Source organism: Lynx canadensis, chromosome B2 (genome assembly GCF_007474595.2).
Source record: "Lynx canadensis isolate LIC74 chromosome B2, mLynCan4.pri.v2, whole genome shotgun sequence".
Lineage (NCBI taxonomy): Eukaryota > Metazoa > Chordata > Mammalia > Carnivora > Felidae > Lynx > Lynx canadensis.
In genome coordinates, this window is record NC_044307.1 from 69,068,325 (window position 1) to 69,083,204 (window position 14,880).

Consider the following 14,880-nt stretch of genomic DNA (forward strand, 5'->3'; position numbering starts at 1 on the left):
TGGTCAAATGGTTGAGGGTGTGGGGGAAGTTAATGGACACGGCAGGCAGGGTCTGAGAGGTTAGATGTCTTGCAGTATGTGGCACCATCCTTCACAGTGAAGAATTGTCCCATGTATTGCACTGCTTTTGAATGTTAACCTCAAATTCATGTAGGTGAAAAGTTGTTTATAATTCTGTGATACTGGATCTCAGTTCTGTTTTACCTGTAACCACAAAGTAAATTTTTCCATGGTTTTTATTATACATTGAATTTCCTACAAATACAGTTACTGGGTAAATTGAGGGAAGGTGGCAATCTATTTTGTTTGAATTTTTCCACTTGAGAAAACTGCTAGTAACATTAACACTTGTGGGTTTTGAACGCCAACACAACATAGCTGTATTGTGTGTTTTTTGGCTTTTGCCTCCACCAGGATACCTCTAAGTACAAATATATAATTACTTCATTATGTCTTCTCATTCAAGGCATTGCCTCCCCAACTGCAATGTGAGGATGCTATTGTAGCCTGCCCAAGCAGCTATGCTGTGAACCAGTATGATTTTATTATAATTTTGTATCTCCTACTTATTATAGTTGGGGCTTTCTATGAATTATTTTGAAATAATATACATAGGTAGGTTATGTTATCTATGGAATTTATTTTAGCATGGTATGGTGGGACTACAAAATATTTGTTATAGGGGTGTCTGGGTGGCTCAGTCGGTTAAGCGTCCAACTTCGGCTCAGGTCATGATCTCAGTCTGTGGGTTTGAGCCCCGCATCGGGCTCTGTGCTGACAGCTCAGAGCCTGGAGCCTGCTTCGGATTGTGTGTCTCCCTCTCTCTCTGCCCCTCCCCTGCTCATGCTCTGTCTCTCTCTGTCTCAAAAATAAATAAAACATTAAAACAAAAATTTTTTTTAAAGCATTTGTTACTAAAGTGGGAATTGGGCCTGATGGGATTGAACTGCACAGATTTAGACTGGTGGGGAGAGTCAAGGCCACACTGACCAGTCAGGGATCACTGAATATGCAAAACATTTTTTAAAAATGTTTATTTTGATGGGGGGAGGGGCAGAGAAAGAAAGGGAGAGAGAGAGAGAGAGAGAGAGAAAGAGAGAAAGAATCCCAAGAGGCTTCACACCCAGCATGGATCCAGCCCGATGCTGGGCTCCATCAGAGATGATGATATCACCACCACAAGATCACAACCTGAGTCAATGTCAAGAGTCTGCAACCTACCGAGCCACCCAGGTGACCTGAATATGTGAAACATTTTAACAGTGGAGTTTGCATAATAAGATGGGACATTTTAGATAGTGCTTGCTTAATATGCTGGAAACCCTTCTTTATAAATGCTTTATCTAAATCAACTTCTTCAGTGTTCATTATGGCCCCTGGAAGTAAAGGGAATCATTACTCTTCCCTTCTCATAAATGAAAAAACAAGGGACCTAGAGGTGAAGTAATTCACCCAAGGTCACGTAACTAGTAAGTGCCAGAGCTGGGATTCAAACCCTGGCAACGAGGCTACAAAGTCTGTTTTCTTAACCACTGCATTTGATTGCTTTTCTTTTGAAGCACAAGTCACTGAGCACAGAGGAAGGAAAATCAACATATTGGCAGAAAATATACAGGTGGTAGATTTAAAGGGAAAATGGATATGCAATTTCACCTTTTAGAGACTAGTTGAGCTGAGTTGGTGGTAGGGTGGGAAGTAAACCATTAAAGTGCATACTAGTTCCCTGGAGGGGCTCAAAAAATATTTGTTGAGTGAATGAAGTACTTTATAGGATTGGCTGCAGTTACCTCAGAGAAGTGGAGAAAAAAATATGGAAGCGTCTTAAAGTTAACAAAGAAAGTAAGACAAAATTTAGGCATCTATTCTACACGGACTATACCAGGTGCCTTTTGTGAAGCACAGCACCCCAGATGTGTGTCTGGTTATCTTTACCATATGTATCTTCACTGCAAGCATTTTCATGGTATAACTAATTGGCATAAGGTCATTTTACTATAAAAGATAAAATCATGAAAAAATAAGAAAGGGACATTCATTCAAAATGACATCCTACATGAAAAATAAATAACAAAATTAAAAAGGCTTTATTGAGAAATTAAAAAAATGAATACATTTACAATCGTGTAGGTTCATGGCAATGCTGTGCAAATAACTGATTTTATTTTGTGGACTGTACCAAAGCACTTGTCTTCAAGGTTTTTTGTTCATAATATTACTTTTTTTTTTTTTTTTTGTCTCCTTGTTTGGCTTTCTTTCTTTCTTTCTTTCTTTCTTTCTTTCTTTCTTTCTTTCTGAAAATTTCTTCCTTCATTAAGAGTGGTATCATTTTCCAAATACTAGGATGCATATTTGTAACTGAGCCTTGTACTGTGTTGTGAAAGCCTTCTATGCTGTTATTTGTTCTTGGCATATTGTCACATGTCCTTTGATAGATGTTCCAAAATTCTGGGTGAAATGTGGGTTCAAAACTCTGCATCAGTGTATAGACCATTAGGGCTAAGATTTATATAGTATAAAAATGAGAGTATTGCTTCAACGGAAAAAGGAAACCAAACTGTCAACCAATTGTTGAAACCAACAAACTGTCAAACCAATCTTTCATCCAGTCATTTATTTATTTTCTTATGGCAAAATTGTCTTATATCCAATTAGTTATGCAGTGAAAATGTTTGCATGAAAATCTTTCAGTGAAAATGCTTTTGGCAAAGAAGCTTACTGCAAAAGTAGCTAGAACCAATAAGAATTCCAAGTGGGAGTTGCTTAATTTGCTTACTCAGGACCACAGAATTTTAACTACAAATGTTAATTGGGATACATCTGGTGCAAATATCCATCTTGGCAATATCTGACTGGGGCTAGAATAGAAGGGAGATGTTTTTTAGCATAGATTTTTAAATAAATTGACAGAATTCACATTATATAATGAACTATATACATCATATTAAAGAGTTAACTTAAATATAACAGATTTCCTCTAATCTCTCCTGAACAAAGAGTTGGTGGAGCTACTGTGTAGAAACAGCTCCAGGAACCATCTTTGTCCTGGTCTTATTGGGAGTCCTCTCTGATTTGCCCCTTGATCATCTGCAGTGTACTTCACAAGTTTGGGTCACATGTCAGCCCTGTCTGACTGACCGTTTCCCTTTGCTTGCTTGTGTCTACACCTGGCCAATGTTTCAAAGTTCAGAGTCTAATTATACATTTTTATCAGTGGTATTGCAATAGCTCTAGCTATTGCATAGATTGACATAAAGGGGGAACTTCAGGAGGTTTATCCCCTTCATTTTCCTTGTGTTTTCTTTGCAGTGCATTCGTAGGACAGCAGATCTGCTTAATACCTCGGTCATCTTTTGTTGCAGTATGAATACAGTACAAATAGAAGATTTTGACATTTGGCCATACCATTAGGTTTCCACTTTTAAGCCATGAATAAGAAAAGAATGCTGGAAATGATTATTCTCAATTCCTCTGAAGATGATATATTAACAAATAATGTTTTACATACAAAAAAGACATTAATTTATTACATACATTAAATGGCTTAGGAGGACATTGGAGTTTAATTATCTCATGGAATTTATTGAGAGCAGCTCTAAAAGTCTGCCCTTGGCCAACAATTTTCACTGAGCTGCTCACTAAACAGCCATATTAGATGTTGCTCCATAGTTATTATGGAATTAGTTTTAGAACTGTACCATTGGGTCCATTTGAACATCACTCCATCTCTCAGTCTTATGGCTGACATGCACTTGTTCCTTAGTACTTGATTTGCCAAGTCAACTACTTTGATGTCATTTTTAGTTAACTTCCTGCTTCTGACTATTGGCTTCATTTTTTATTGCCAGGAAAACTGTTTGCCATTTGAGGTTAATAATGAGTAGTGATCTTAGTCTTTGACATGTGTCTGAACCCTCTATGACTGTGTAGTAAAACTTGTGGGGAACTCATGCCAGGTGTGTCTCTGACTTAGGGTTGGTCTTATCTAGAAGAATCTTCTCAATGCAATCAAAGGCTATATGACTCTAAGTTATTTCCTATAAAAAAAGACTCCTTAGCTTACTTTTCGAAAATTTTTCCTTTCTGGTCTTTAGGAATCCCTTTTGTTAAATGTTCCCTTTACATGCATTGTGCCCTTCATTCTCACAAAATATTGTGAAGGAGAAAATAACAACTCCTTTTTAAAGAAGAGGAAACCAAATCTTCATGGCTAAGGAGCTTTAAGTCATTTTTTTTTGTAGACCTTCAAGCTTCCTATATAATTTGTCATCTTATCCTGTCAACTCTACCTTTACAGTGATTTTCAATTTTATCCCTTCGTTTCTATTCTCCCTGCAACTGCCCTAGAATAGCACCTCATTAACTTTCTCACCTGGAGGACTTAAACAGCTCCCTAACTGGCTTCCCAGCTCTATTTCCTGTCTTCCATTCTTTTTACAGTCTCTCACTAGAGATACTTTTTTCAAGTACAGAATTTATCATGCCCCTTTACTGCTCTGACTCTTCCTACCCACCCCTCCCCCAAATTGATACTAGAACAAAGTTTTTAAAACTTTTGTGTGTGACTCATGGTCTTCACCAATCTGTCCAAACCTACCTTTCTAGTCTTCCTTGCACATCATGTCTTCAGGCATTTTCTACCACAGTAGAAGCACACTCTTACTGTTTCTAGAACAAGTCCTCTGACTTGCAGGCTTTGTGTGTCCCCGCAGTTTCTCTTGCCCTCTAGGCCTTCCCTTCTCTTTCTTACATCTCTGCCTATGCAGACCATCCCAGTCTCTCAGTATCTAGCCAATACTTTGAAAACTTTGTGGACTCTAACTGAGCTGAGCAATCTATACTTTGCCTTCATACCCTTCAGAATTTATACTTTTCATGACATTTACTGCCTTTATTGACCCTTCATTGTAGTCCTTTGTGACCTTTCCTATCCCTTCAATCCCTTCATTAGGATGCTAATAGAATCCTAACCCCATAGTTAACAACAATGTCTTCTACCTTTAAATGTCCTCTAGCACTTAAGACAGTTCTTTGTATATATCAAGTACTCAGTAAACATTGGTTGAGTTTAAAAAGCGTCCTCTTTTAAAATGCACATATGCTTGGAAATATTTAGAGAAAACCACTTGAACATTCACACTGCTGTTTAGTGGTTCTCAACTGGGGGTTCCTAGGAATCTGCGAAGATGGCAAATGTGGCTCTGAGCTACTTTCAATATTTTAATAGGCCTAATGGGAATCATACCTTTATCTATAATGAGGCTGGGAGGCTAACTAAAATATCAAATTTCTTTATTTTTGTTTGTAATTTTTTTTTTAATTTTTTTTTTTAACATTTATTTATTTTTGAGACAGAGAGAGACAGAGCATGAACGGGGGAGGGGCAGAGAGAGAGGGAGACACAGAATCCGAAGCAGGCTCCAGGCTCTGAGCCGTCAGCCCAGAGCCCGACGCGGGGCTCGAACTCATGGACCGCGAGATCATGACCTGAGCTGAAGTCGGACGCTCAACCGACTGAGCCACCCAGGCGCCCCTGTTTGTAATTTTATTAACTATGTCAGAATAGTATTAATTTCTTAGGATAGGAATATTTGGTAGCAATAGAATATACTCAAATTAGTATAAGGAAAAGGGGAACTTTAATATGATATAGGGATATTTTGTACAAGCCCACAGTAGGCAGTACAGCTAGTTCTCATAAAGGGTTGAAACCAGAGAGAGAGAAATTACTGAAAATGAAGATAGCAGTCTTAAGAATTCTTCCCCAGGGACCTCAGGTATTCCCTTTGCTTCCTGTTGACATCAGTTTCATCTTCCTCTCTGCAGACTGGGTACTTAGGTTCTACTAACACACGGCAGTTATAATGTCTAAATCTATTTTAAAACACTTCAGTGAAGATAGTATGTGTGTGTATCTATCTATAGCTGTACTTACACACACGTATATGTAGTGTATATACAACTATATATGCAGAGTTGCTATTTGCCTGAGGGGCCATTAATTGAATTTTAAGTACTCAGTCAGGCACTGCTCCCAGAGACTTGGCAACATACCTTCGTCAGCATTTGAAGGAACTTAACCAGAAATCCACACTCCAAAGACAGCTCCTACAAGTTGCACACATATTTACCTCAGCTTAGCTCTAGATAGTTCTAAAATTAGCGCAAAGGGCATGAGCAATGACTTTGAATTAGTTAAATGTGTGATGTTTAAGATACAGGGATTGGCTAGAAATATTGTGTATGTAGCCCTTCTTTGTATGATCAGGTATATTTTGGGAGGGGCATTTCTTGTCTTAGGGCTCCATTTGGCTCTGTTCTTGGGTTCTGTCGTCCAGTTGTAGTAAGAAGTTTAGTTCAATCCAATGCTAAAATATTATTGCCTCTACCTTCAGTGAAAGAACCTAATAGTCAACTTATTTTAGGCCAGTTTGCAATGAGGGCGTATCACTGTAACTCCAAAATTGATCCTGTCAAAGCCTTGTACTGAAGGCTTCTATATCGTTTCCGTTTGCACATAAGGTTTCTATATGTACAGAAACATATAGGCCCTTAGATTCCAGATAACTGGAATATCTCAATTTTCTTTCCAGTTTCTCTGGAAAGAGAATTGATTGGCTCATTTTGGGTAAGGAGCCCTGGCCCAATCAGCAGTGACCAAGGAAGTCTATGGGTTGTGTAATAGTTCAACAGTGCTAAAGAAAGCCTCTCACCAGATGCTGTGGGTGTGCACTCTCTGAAAAGAAGGTCTGGGCTGGTTTGTGGATAAAGGGTAGATTTCATAGAAAGGTGTATTGACAACATAAGTTCTTTGAGATCTCATGTTGATCAAATTCAAAGCTCTATGTCTTTGATTCAGAAAAGGATATAAAATTCAGCAGACTTAAAAAAAAAGTTTTATTTATTTTGAGAGGGAGAAAGAGAGAGAGCACAAGCCAGGGAGAGGCAGAGGGAAAGAGAATCCCAAGAGGTTCCACGGTGTCAGCATGGAACTGGACGTGGAGCTCAAACTCACGAATGTGAGGTCATGGACTGAGTCGAAATCAAGAGTTGCGCTTAAGTGACTGAGCCACCCAGGCACCCCTCAGCAGACATTTTTTATTTAAGTCGAATTTTACAAACAGCAGGGTTGACTGGTAAAATAATAGAAGGATTCTTGATAGGTAATAGTTTTTCTTTTAATAGCTTTTAATAGCTGTTAATGGGTGAATTTTCCAGTGGGATGGAGATTGCTCCTTAGAAGAAGAAGGCACTTCCTTGGAAGGTAGGGAAATCAACCACTTGCTCATGGGATGAGGGGCCCAGGTGGATAGAAAGGATAATAAAAAGCAGGACCTAGCTGGCAGACTATTTTCATATTTATATGTAAGGCCAGCTCTGTCTGCTTACAAGGCAAACAGCAAATAATACCCAATTAAGTTTTTTTTTCTTTATGGGGAAGGACTCTGACATAGAGTGTGATTGTGACAAGGCCATTCAACAGAGCAAGTGTTTGTTGTGCAAAATCTGTTTTGATTAGACTAGCAAGGCTGTTTCTATGGGCCATCTGCTGGGACATATAGTTTTGTTAGTCAGAAGCCTTATTTAACTTGCATCTTTGAAAAAGGGGGTTGCTAGGTAAATTAATGGATTAAACAAGGGAAATGTTATGCTGATTGAGAGTGAAGGCCTTCGGCTGAAACATTTGCATTCAGACAATGGATGCACTAATTATAAATAAATTATCAGTTAAAGTGCTTTCACAGCTCCCCTTCCCATGACAGTGGTTTCATTGCTTTGTCCTGGAATGTTTTGAAATGCAGTTTCTTTAAGAAAAGTTTTCTTCCTCAAAATTTCCAGTAAGTTTAATGACCTTTTTTTTCTTCCAATTATAATGAACCACAGAGGTTTTACTGTATTCAAAACCTTGAATCCAAATAATAGCAGTTTCAGGGAACCATTATGGTATTTAAAGGGGAGGGAGAAGGCAGGCTAAGGCAGGAGCATGATAGGAGAAGATAGGATTAAGTAGGCAGAGAGGGAAAGATTAGGGCCTGAGGTCCCTGGGTGGGAAAAACACCTATTTTGGAACAATGCCGGAAGTATCTGACCACAGCAAGCCCCCTCAGATGTAAGATTCCTTTTAAGAATATAAGACACCACCTACTTCCCCTCAGGTTTCCTCTCTGGAATTTGACAAAAGACCTAAGTATGGCCATAGGCCACCCCTCACATAATGGGAACAAGCCAATCAGGAATGGACAATCCAGCAGCTAGAACTGTCAAGCCAATAAAGGTAGAACCTGAGAAGGAACAAAGGGGGAAGGGGGAGGGCTGACCAGAACCTTATAAAACAAGGACCCTTGCCTATAGTCCTCCGGCATTCACTTTTCAATGTCCCTTCTCTGTAAAGAGAAGTTTCCTTCTATTCTTACTTTCTAATCTTCTACTCTAATAAACGTTTGCCTGCTGCTCATTTGTGTACACCTCTTCATTCTTCAAAGCGGCCAGACAATGAACCCTGAGTATTGTGATAAGAAATCCTGCAACAGGAAGGGATGAAAAACATTGCAAAGGGAGCTCAAAGTGGGGAAGATAGAATGGTGGAGACGAGGGAAAGGAAAATTAGAAAAAAATATGAGCGTGTAATAGAGATTCAAGGAAGAAAGAACTGTGAGATATGAAGAAGAAGGGAGAGGAAGCAAGGGTAGACCTAGAAGAAAGGGTTTGTTGAAAATGATTGGCTCTTCATATTTTTTAGCCATATGGAAATGAAGTTGAAATAGAAGTAGCAGTGACCTCGGAAGAAATATCTTTCAAACGAGGATCTCTGTTACTATGGTAGGGAGCATCAGAATGGTATTGGAAGACAGGTAACTGCATAAGAGTCCCTTTGCTCTGTCCTTCCCAGCTAACTGACCATATCTACTAATTGACCATGTCTACTCAGACTGAAGGCCTCAGCACAGATCTCTGTTAATCAGGCTTCCTGGAGGCAGTGATGTGGGAAACAAAGGCACAAGGAAATGGCAGATAAAATTAAATTTCCTTATACCCTACAGCCCATTGGCAAATACTTGAGGCAGGCAGAGTCAAAGGTTTCTCCAGGAACTCCCTACTGTCTTAATGCTAATGGTTTGCTAGAAGGAAAAACACCCTTGGCTTGACAATAGCTGGGCCTCCAGTATCCTGGGAGTCTTATTTAACACACGAAAATCTCATTGGAAACTTCCCCTGGACTTTACCTCCCCCAACTCCCAAGCATATAACCAGTCTCTCCACAGAGTCCAGGAAAGCTCTTCCTGCCCACATGTCCTGTCCCCGTGCTTTAATAAAATCACCTTTTTGCACCAAAGACATCTTCAAGAAATCTTTCTTTGTCCTCAGCTCTGGACCCCATGAATCTCCCACCAGCACCCATAAACCTCATAGGCAAGGTGACTGGTCCTGGCTGATTTAGAATGTGAAGGAAATGATATGACCTTGGATAAAGATTACACCTTTGGGATCTGTCTCTCCTTACACCATTCCTTCATTCACTCTGCTGCTTTTCTTTCTGTCTCTGACTTTCTCTATCTCTCTCTCTGTCTTTCTGTCTCTTACACACACACACACACACACACACACACACACACACACACACGACCCAGAGAGTAGAAAGTTGCCTTAAGAGAGGGATGTGCTTAATGGGAGTATGACATTTTCATAGTTCTACAGTTGATACAACATTATGAAAAAATATCTAAGACTCAAACAGGGACATTGCATATTCTTTTGTCTCTTCCATATCTTTGCACTTCTTGCTGGTTGTAACATAAATACCAGACATTATCTTCCTCTTAAGGAACTGTGGTTTGAGAGTCCATGGCAGAATTGATGCTACTTTTTTTCATTTTCTAACCTGGGTCTGTTTGGGGCAATGCCTGCCATTAAATTGAGGACCAGTCCAAAGGTGACTTCTCTTAGGCTGTTGAGATTGATTTCCTGGTTCTAAGTTTTCCAGGGAAATTTCCACTCTTGAAGAGGTCATTTGGAAGCAAGAAATTAATGAAAACCTCTCTTATATTTCCTTGGCAACTCTGAGAGTCCAGACTTTTTGGTGGATTGGGGCTACATTAGTGGCTCCTTTAAAATCTACTGTACATTCTGCACTTATCAAGTAGTACCTGGACTCTGGGACCCATTATGCTAATGGATGCTTATTTTCTCGCCTCACTTCCCTGTCAAAGATTTTCCCTGAAGCTGGTTTCATTATAATTTTAAAAATACCATCTGTCTGTCTAAGAGTCTTTCCCCTCTCTTTTGGACAGATTTGTATCTGATTTCTTTCACACAGTTCTATTGAACTTCTCCAGGTGCAGAGAATAGCCACTATACAGCTTCTGTCCAAAGTCATCTTTTTTCATACTATTGCTGTGCAACTGTTGGGGGAGTTTGTCACTATTAACCTTGGGCTTTGGTAGCAGCGTTTAAGCTCCTTTATTGGTTTATCCAGCATGACACCAGCATAATTTACATCATATCCTTGTCTATGCACAGTTCATTGCTTTCACCCCTATATCTGTAAGCATAGCTTATGAGTTTTTTTTCCTCACAGTACCTTGGAGAGATGTCCTTGTGTCCTTTGTATTTTGCACCTGCATGTTTTTCTGCCTGTGGTATTCTTTACTCATGCATTACATGCACTTCAATGACCTATGTACTATTGTGTTGGTTCTAGCCAATAGCTCACAAAGGCCCAGATGTATTGTTTAATTGCCTTTTCAGCTATTAACATTTTTGGTAGTGACATCTTGGAAATGAAACATAAGAAAAATGTGGCCGTTTTCTGGGTAACCACTTTTACGTTGGTTTTCTTTGGTTATTTCCTAGGAAGATTTCCTCTTGCCTATAGTCTTTGAAAAATACACCTTACTTCCTTCTAATGATTTCAGTTATTCCCATATCCTTCATTCTCTAATATTTCCCAGAGTTTTTAATGTGCATATAAAGTGTGTTTTTATGGGGTGTTTTGTTTTATTTTTAAAGATAAAAATCTCATATATTAGCTTTTGTTTTATCCTCTTACTTTGCCCTTTCATTATTCTGCCTTTAGGACTTAGAATATTTATATCCCAATGACTAGACAAACCCATTTCTTTTCATGCTTTAAACAAGGCAAAGTCAATGCTACTAATATTCACGGGTGGACAACTGTCCAGAGGTCATAACATAGAGTGTGAATCACTGTCATTTACTTACCAAATTATTTTAGAGTACTTTTTATATCCTTACATTTGTTGTAGAGAATAAAAGTCACAAAGTTCCTAAATAAGGCTTCTCTGATTATATGCCTGCATTGCAGGAAAGAGAGGGCTCACTAACCAGTGGCTGGGGCCCATCATATCCAGTTCCTTAACATGAAAAAATGACAGACTTTTCTTTGGTACATTTGGTAGCCAGTACCACCTCCAAGATTTGCTTTATGGTTAGCAGGAGAGAGGTTGTCTTCATGACCCTTGGGTAGGGAAGATGGTATAACAAGATGCTCATCAAAGATGGGCAAAGTGGATCTTGTAGTTCTACCTTGTTTCAAAGTCTCTTTGAAAGCATTTGATGACAAGATTGGAAAAAGTTCATAGTATTTGTCTGGTAAAATATTTAGGATCTGTAGAAAGGGTAGTGCATGTGTCAAGGGAAGTAAGACATGAAATCTCCTTGGTTGAGATCTTTTGTTTTAGAAGATATGATAAGAGGTTCTGTTTCTAGCGGGGTCAGGGGCAGGGATTGATTTCTCATCACGTGGTAGTAGAAGCTGATGTATGAAGGTGAGCACAACTTATGCTCAGGAGCTTTATGTCATGGACAAAATGTAAAATTATAAAATAAAAGTAAATTGCTGTTGTACCTTTGAAAAGTGATAATACTAATCTTGGACAGCTTTTAAATTGCTTGCTGTCAAATCTAGTGGCCTGTACTTGGTTATCTTTATCTTATTGAATGTAGTAGAAATATTTGCTATCATAGAATGTTTTAGTTTTCCCCTCTCTTGTTTCTCTTGTTTTTCTCATCCTTCTTTTTATACTTGTTTCAATAATTTCCATGGGTGCTGAATGCAAACATTGCCCAGGGCTTTGCACTAGCGCCTCTTTCCTCTTTCTGTTTTATTCTGGATTCCCCGTTGATTATCACATTTCTGGAGACTATTATTTTTTTTCTTTAAACACATCTTATTTTCTTTCTTTAATTTCAGTGCTTATTGCCGTTGTTGTAGATGATGGCAGCATTGTCCCCTTTGGCCTGTTTTACTTCATGTTTTCCCACACCCGACCAAAAGGCAATAATTTGTCAAACAAGTCTTCATAGAAAACCACCCTTGTTACTTTACTGTCTTGCTCAAGATTATGGCTAGGTTGTCTGTTACCCAGCTATTGAAGTCCTGCTTTCAAGTTCCCCCTGAATCTGCCTCTTTTGTTCAGTCCCTGTGCAACCACATTCTTGCTGCTGTCCCATTTACACCCTGCACTGTACTTGATCTTAGTACATACTATACCAACTCTGTCTCTCTTGCTTGGAAAAACCTTCTTCATTCTCCACATACACATCGTCTGTATATAAATTCCATACTCACCCATGTAAACAAAGAGGATGTCAAGTCCTAACTCTTCCTTGACATCCTCCTGATTACTCTAGACCTGCTTTTATGGAAACTCTGAGAGTTTCCTTACCAAGAGATTAAAAGCATAAGGTAAGAACAGATTAAAGGATTTATAATAGAGAAAAATTCTGCCCTGTTTGTGAGACAGATCGGATGGTTGGTTTTTCTCTTTATTTTGAATCTCTTAGGATAATTCAGTGGCTGATATTGATTTATTTGTATCTTCTATGTGATTTTATTTGAGTTCTATTTGGAAGTTTCCTGCCAATTCTGCTGAATTGCGACTCCAGTGACTATGTGGACTATGTGATCATGATCCACTCAGGCAGTACTAGCTACTTAATTTGTGGGGCCCAGTGCAAAATAAAAATGCAGTGCCCGTTGTTCAAAAATTATTAAGAATTTGAAGACAGTGATAGAGCATTAAACCGATTATAAGGCCTTGTGACTACAAGGCCGCACACCCATGGAGTTGTCTCTCTCTCCTTAATATATTTGACTAGTATATTCCTTATCAGTAGAATTTATCTTCTCATGGTTAGAGGCTCCAAACCAATGCATTTATTAAATATATTTAATATATTGCCCATAACTTTGAGATGCTGAACTGCCTTGTGATATGAAAAGTTTAAATTCCATAGGTGGTTGTGAGAGATCATGAAGTCTTAGAAGGCAGAGGTCAAATTGACTACACCTTTAAAATTCCAGGATCAAGTTCAACATTTCACATAAGGCAAAATAAATCTTCGTGGAGGGGCAATAACCTTGAGCATCTTTCTGGACTTCACACCAGTGTGCTAGGAACTTTGAAAGGAAATTAGCTGTAGATATTGAGTAGCTATTAAAGCCTTTTGACTGAAAGAAGCCATCCCAACTGAGGAATAAGTTCTGGGGAGTCTAGAGTGACAATCAGATGCATACTCCAGATGCTGTCCAGTGGGCGGAGCAGTGGCAGTATTTGGACATTATGTTGGGGACAGGGGAGGGGCAAGGAGGAACACCCAAGGCCCAAGCTGGGTAAGCATCTGGGGTGACTGCTGAGAAGTGAAGGGATTCAGGAATGGAGACTGGTAACTCACGTGAGCTATCAGCTCAAGGATTGAATGCTCTTGGAAGAACAAGATGGTTGGTTCTATAACAAGATCACACTGCCATTAGTTTTATTTATGAATGGGGAGTGAGAAGTGCAAGTAAAAAGGGCTTAAATAGGATGAGGCCACTTGCCTCAAGGAATATATATTGGAGGGTGTTTTCATTCCTGTGAACCCATCCTAGAATGCCTTGCTGTCACTGGAGACTGATAATCTTGTTTTAATCTTTACAGGTATACTATAAGAAGTGTTTCTCCTGCACCAAGGTTCAATAGAGTCACAAAAGCAGCTCAAGCCTCACCAGATTACTGGAAGTCCAGTTCTCCATTAGTACTTTCTGTTCCCAAGATGGATCATGAAAGGATACACCCACACTCTCTGGAGGTGATGTGTCTCCTTTGTTTTGCCTGCACCTCTGCTGCTTGGGCCTGGGTGCTGCTGTTGATATTTCCCCTGTGTTCATTACTACAGCTTATGCTGCTTCCACTACATTTCTAATCTTATGGCTGCCACCATTGCCATCCACGTGGTCATCACCACTAAGTCTATGCCTAGGTTCTGGGTCTTTCACCAGCTTGCCTCTGTACTGTGGCAGTTGTGCTTGACATGCTACAGATTGTTTTGTGCTCTCACCTGGGCCTGGGCCGTGGGGATGATGGCTCACTCTGTCCTAACATAGCCAGGACTATTGTTTGCTCTGTTTCATCCTCTCGGGCAGTTGGAGTTGTTAGAATCTGCGAAGCACTAGGTGTATTCTACCCTGACTTGAAAAATCCATATTATTAGGATTCCTGGTACCTCACTGGCCAGGGAGTGAGGAGGATCCTCTTCTGCCTCCCCATCTCTGGCTCTGCAGCTGGAAGTTCCCCCTGAGCCTCTGTGCTCAGCCTGTTATTTCTCAGGGGCTACCTGTCCCAGAATCCCAACATAAAAGTGAGGATGATCACGTAGATAGCAGTGGTGGTGGCAATAAAAGTGGAAATTGCAGTGGCTTCTTTGACAGATATAGATACCCCTGTCTTTTGGCTTTTTTTTCCCCCACAGAAAATTTAGGAGAGCCACTGGCCAAATTAACTCTGCAGGTGATCTGCAAGACCAACCTCAAAGATGGTTCTGAATGAATTGGGACAATGCTGTTATCTTATTTCCAAGACAATTCAGAACCTCTGTGGGCAA

The 14,880-nt window shown here is 39.6% G+C and overlaps 1 protein-coding gene across 1 annotated transcript in view; it reads left to right on the plus strand.

Annotated features, from left to right (window-relative positions):
• Window positions 1-8,069: 8,069 nt before the first annotated feature.
• Window positions 8,070-14,880, plus strand: part of LOC115514128 — a 48,547-nt gene continuing 41,736 nt past the window's right edge. Inside the window, 1 exon segment of the mRNA XM_030315876.2 lies at window positions 8,070-8,107. Coding sequence (XP_030171736.2) covers window positions 8,070-8,107 — 38 coding nt within the window.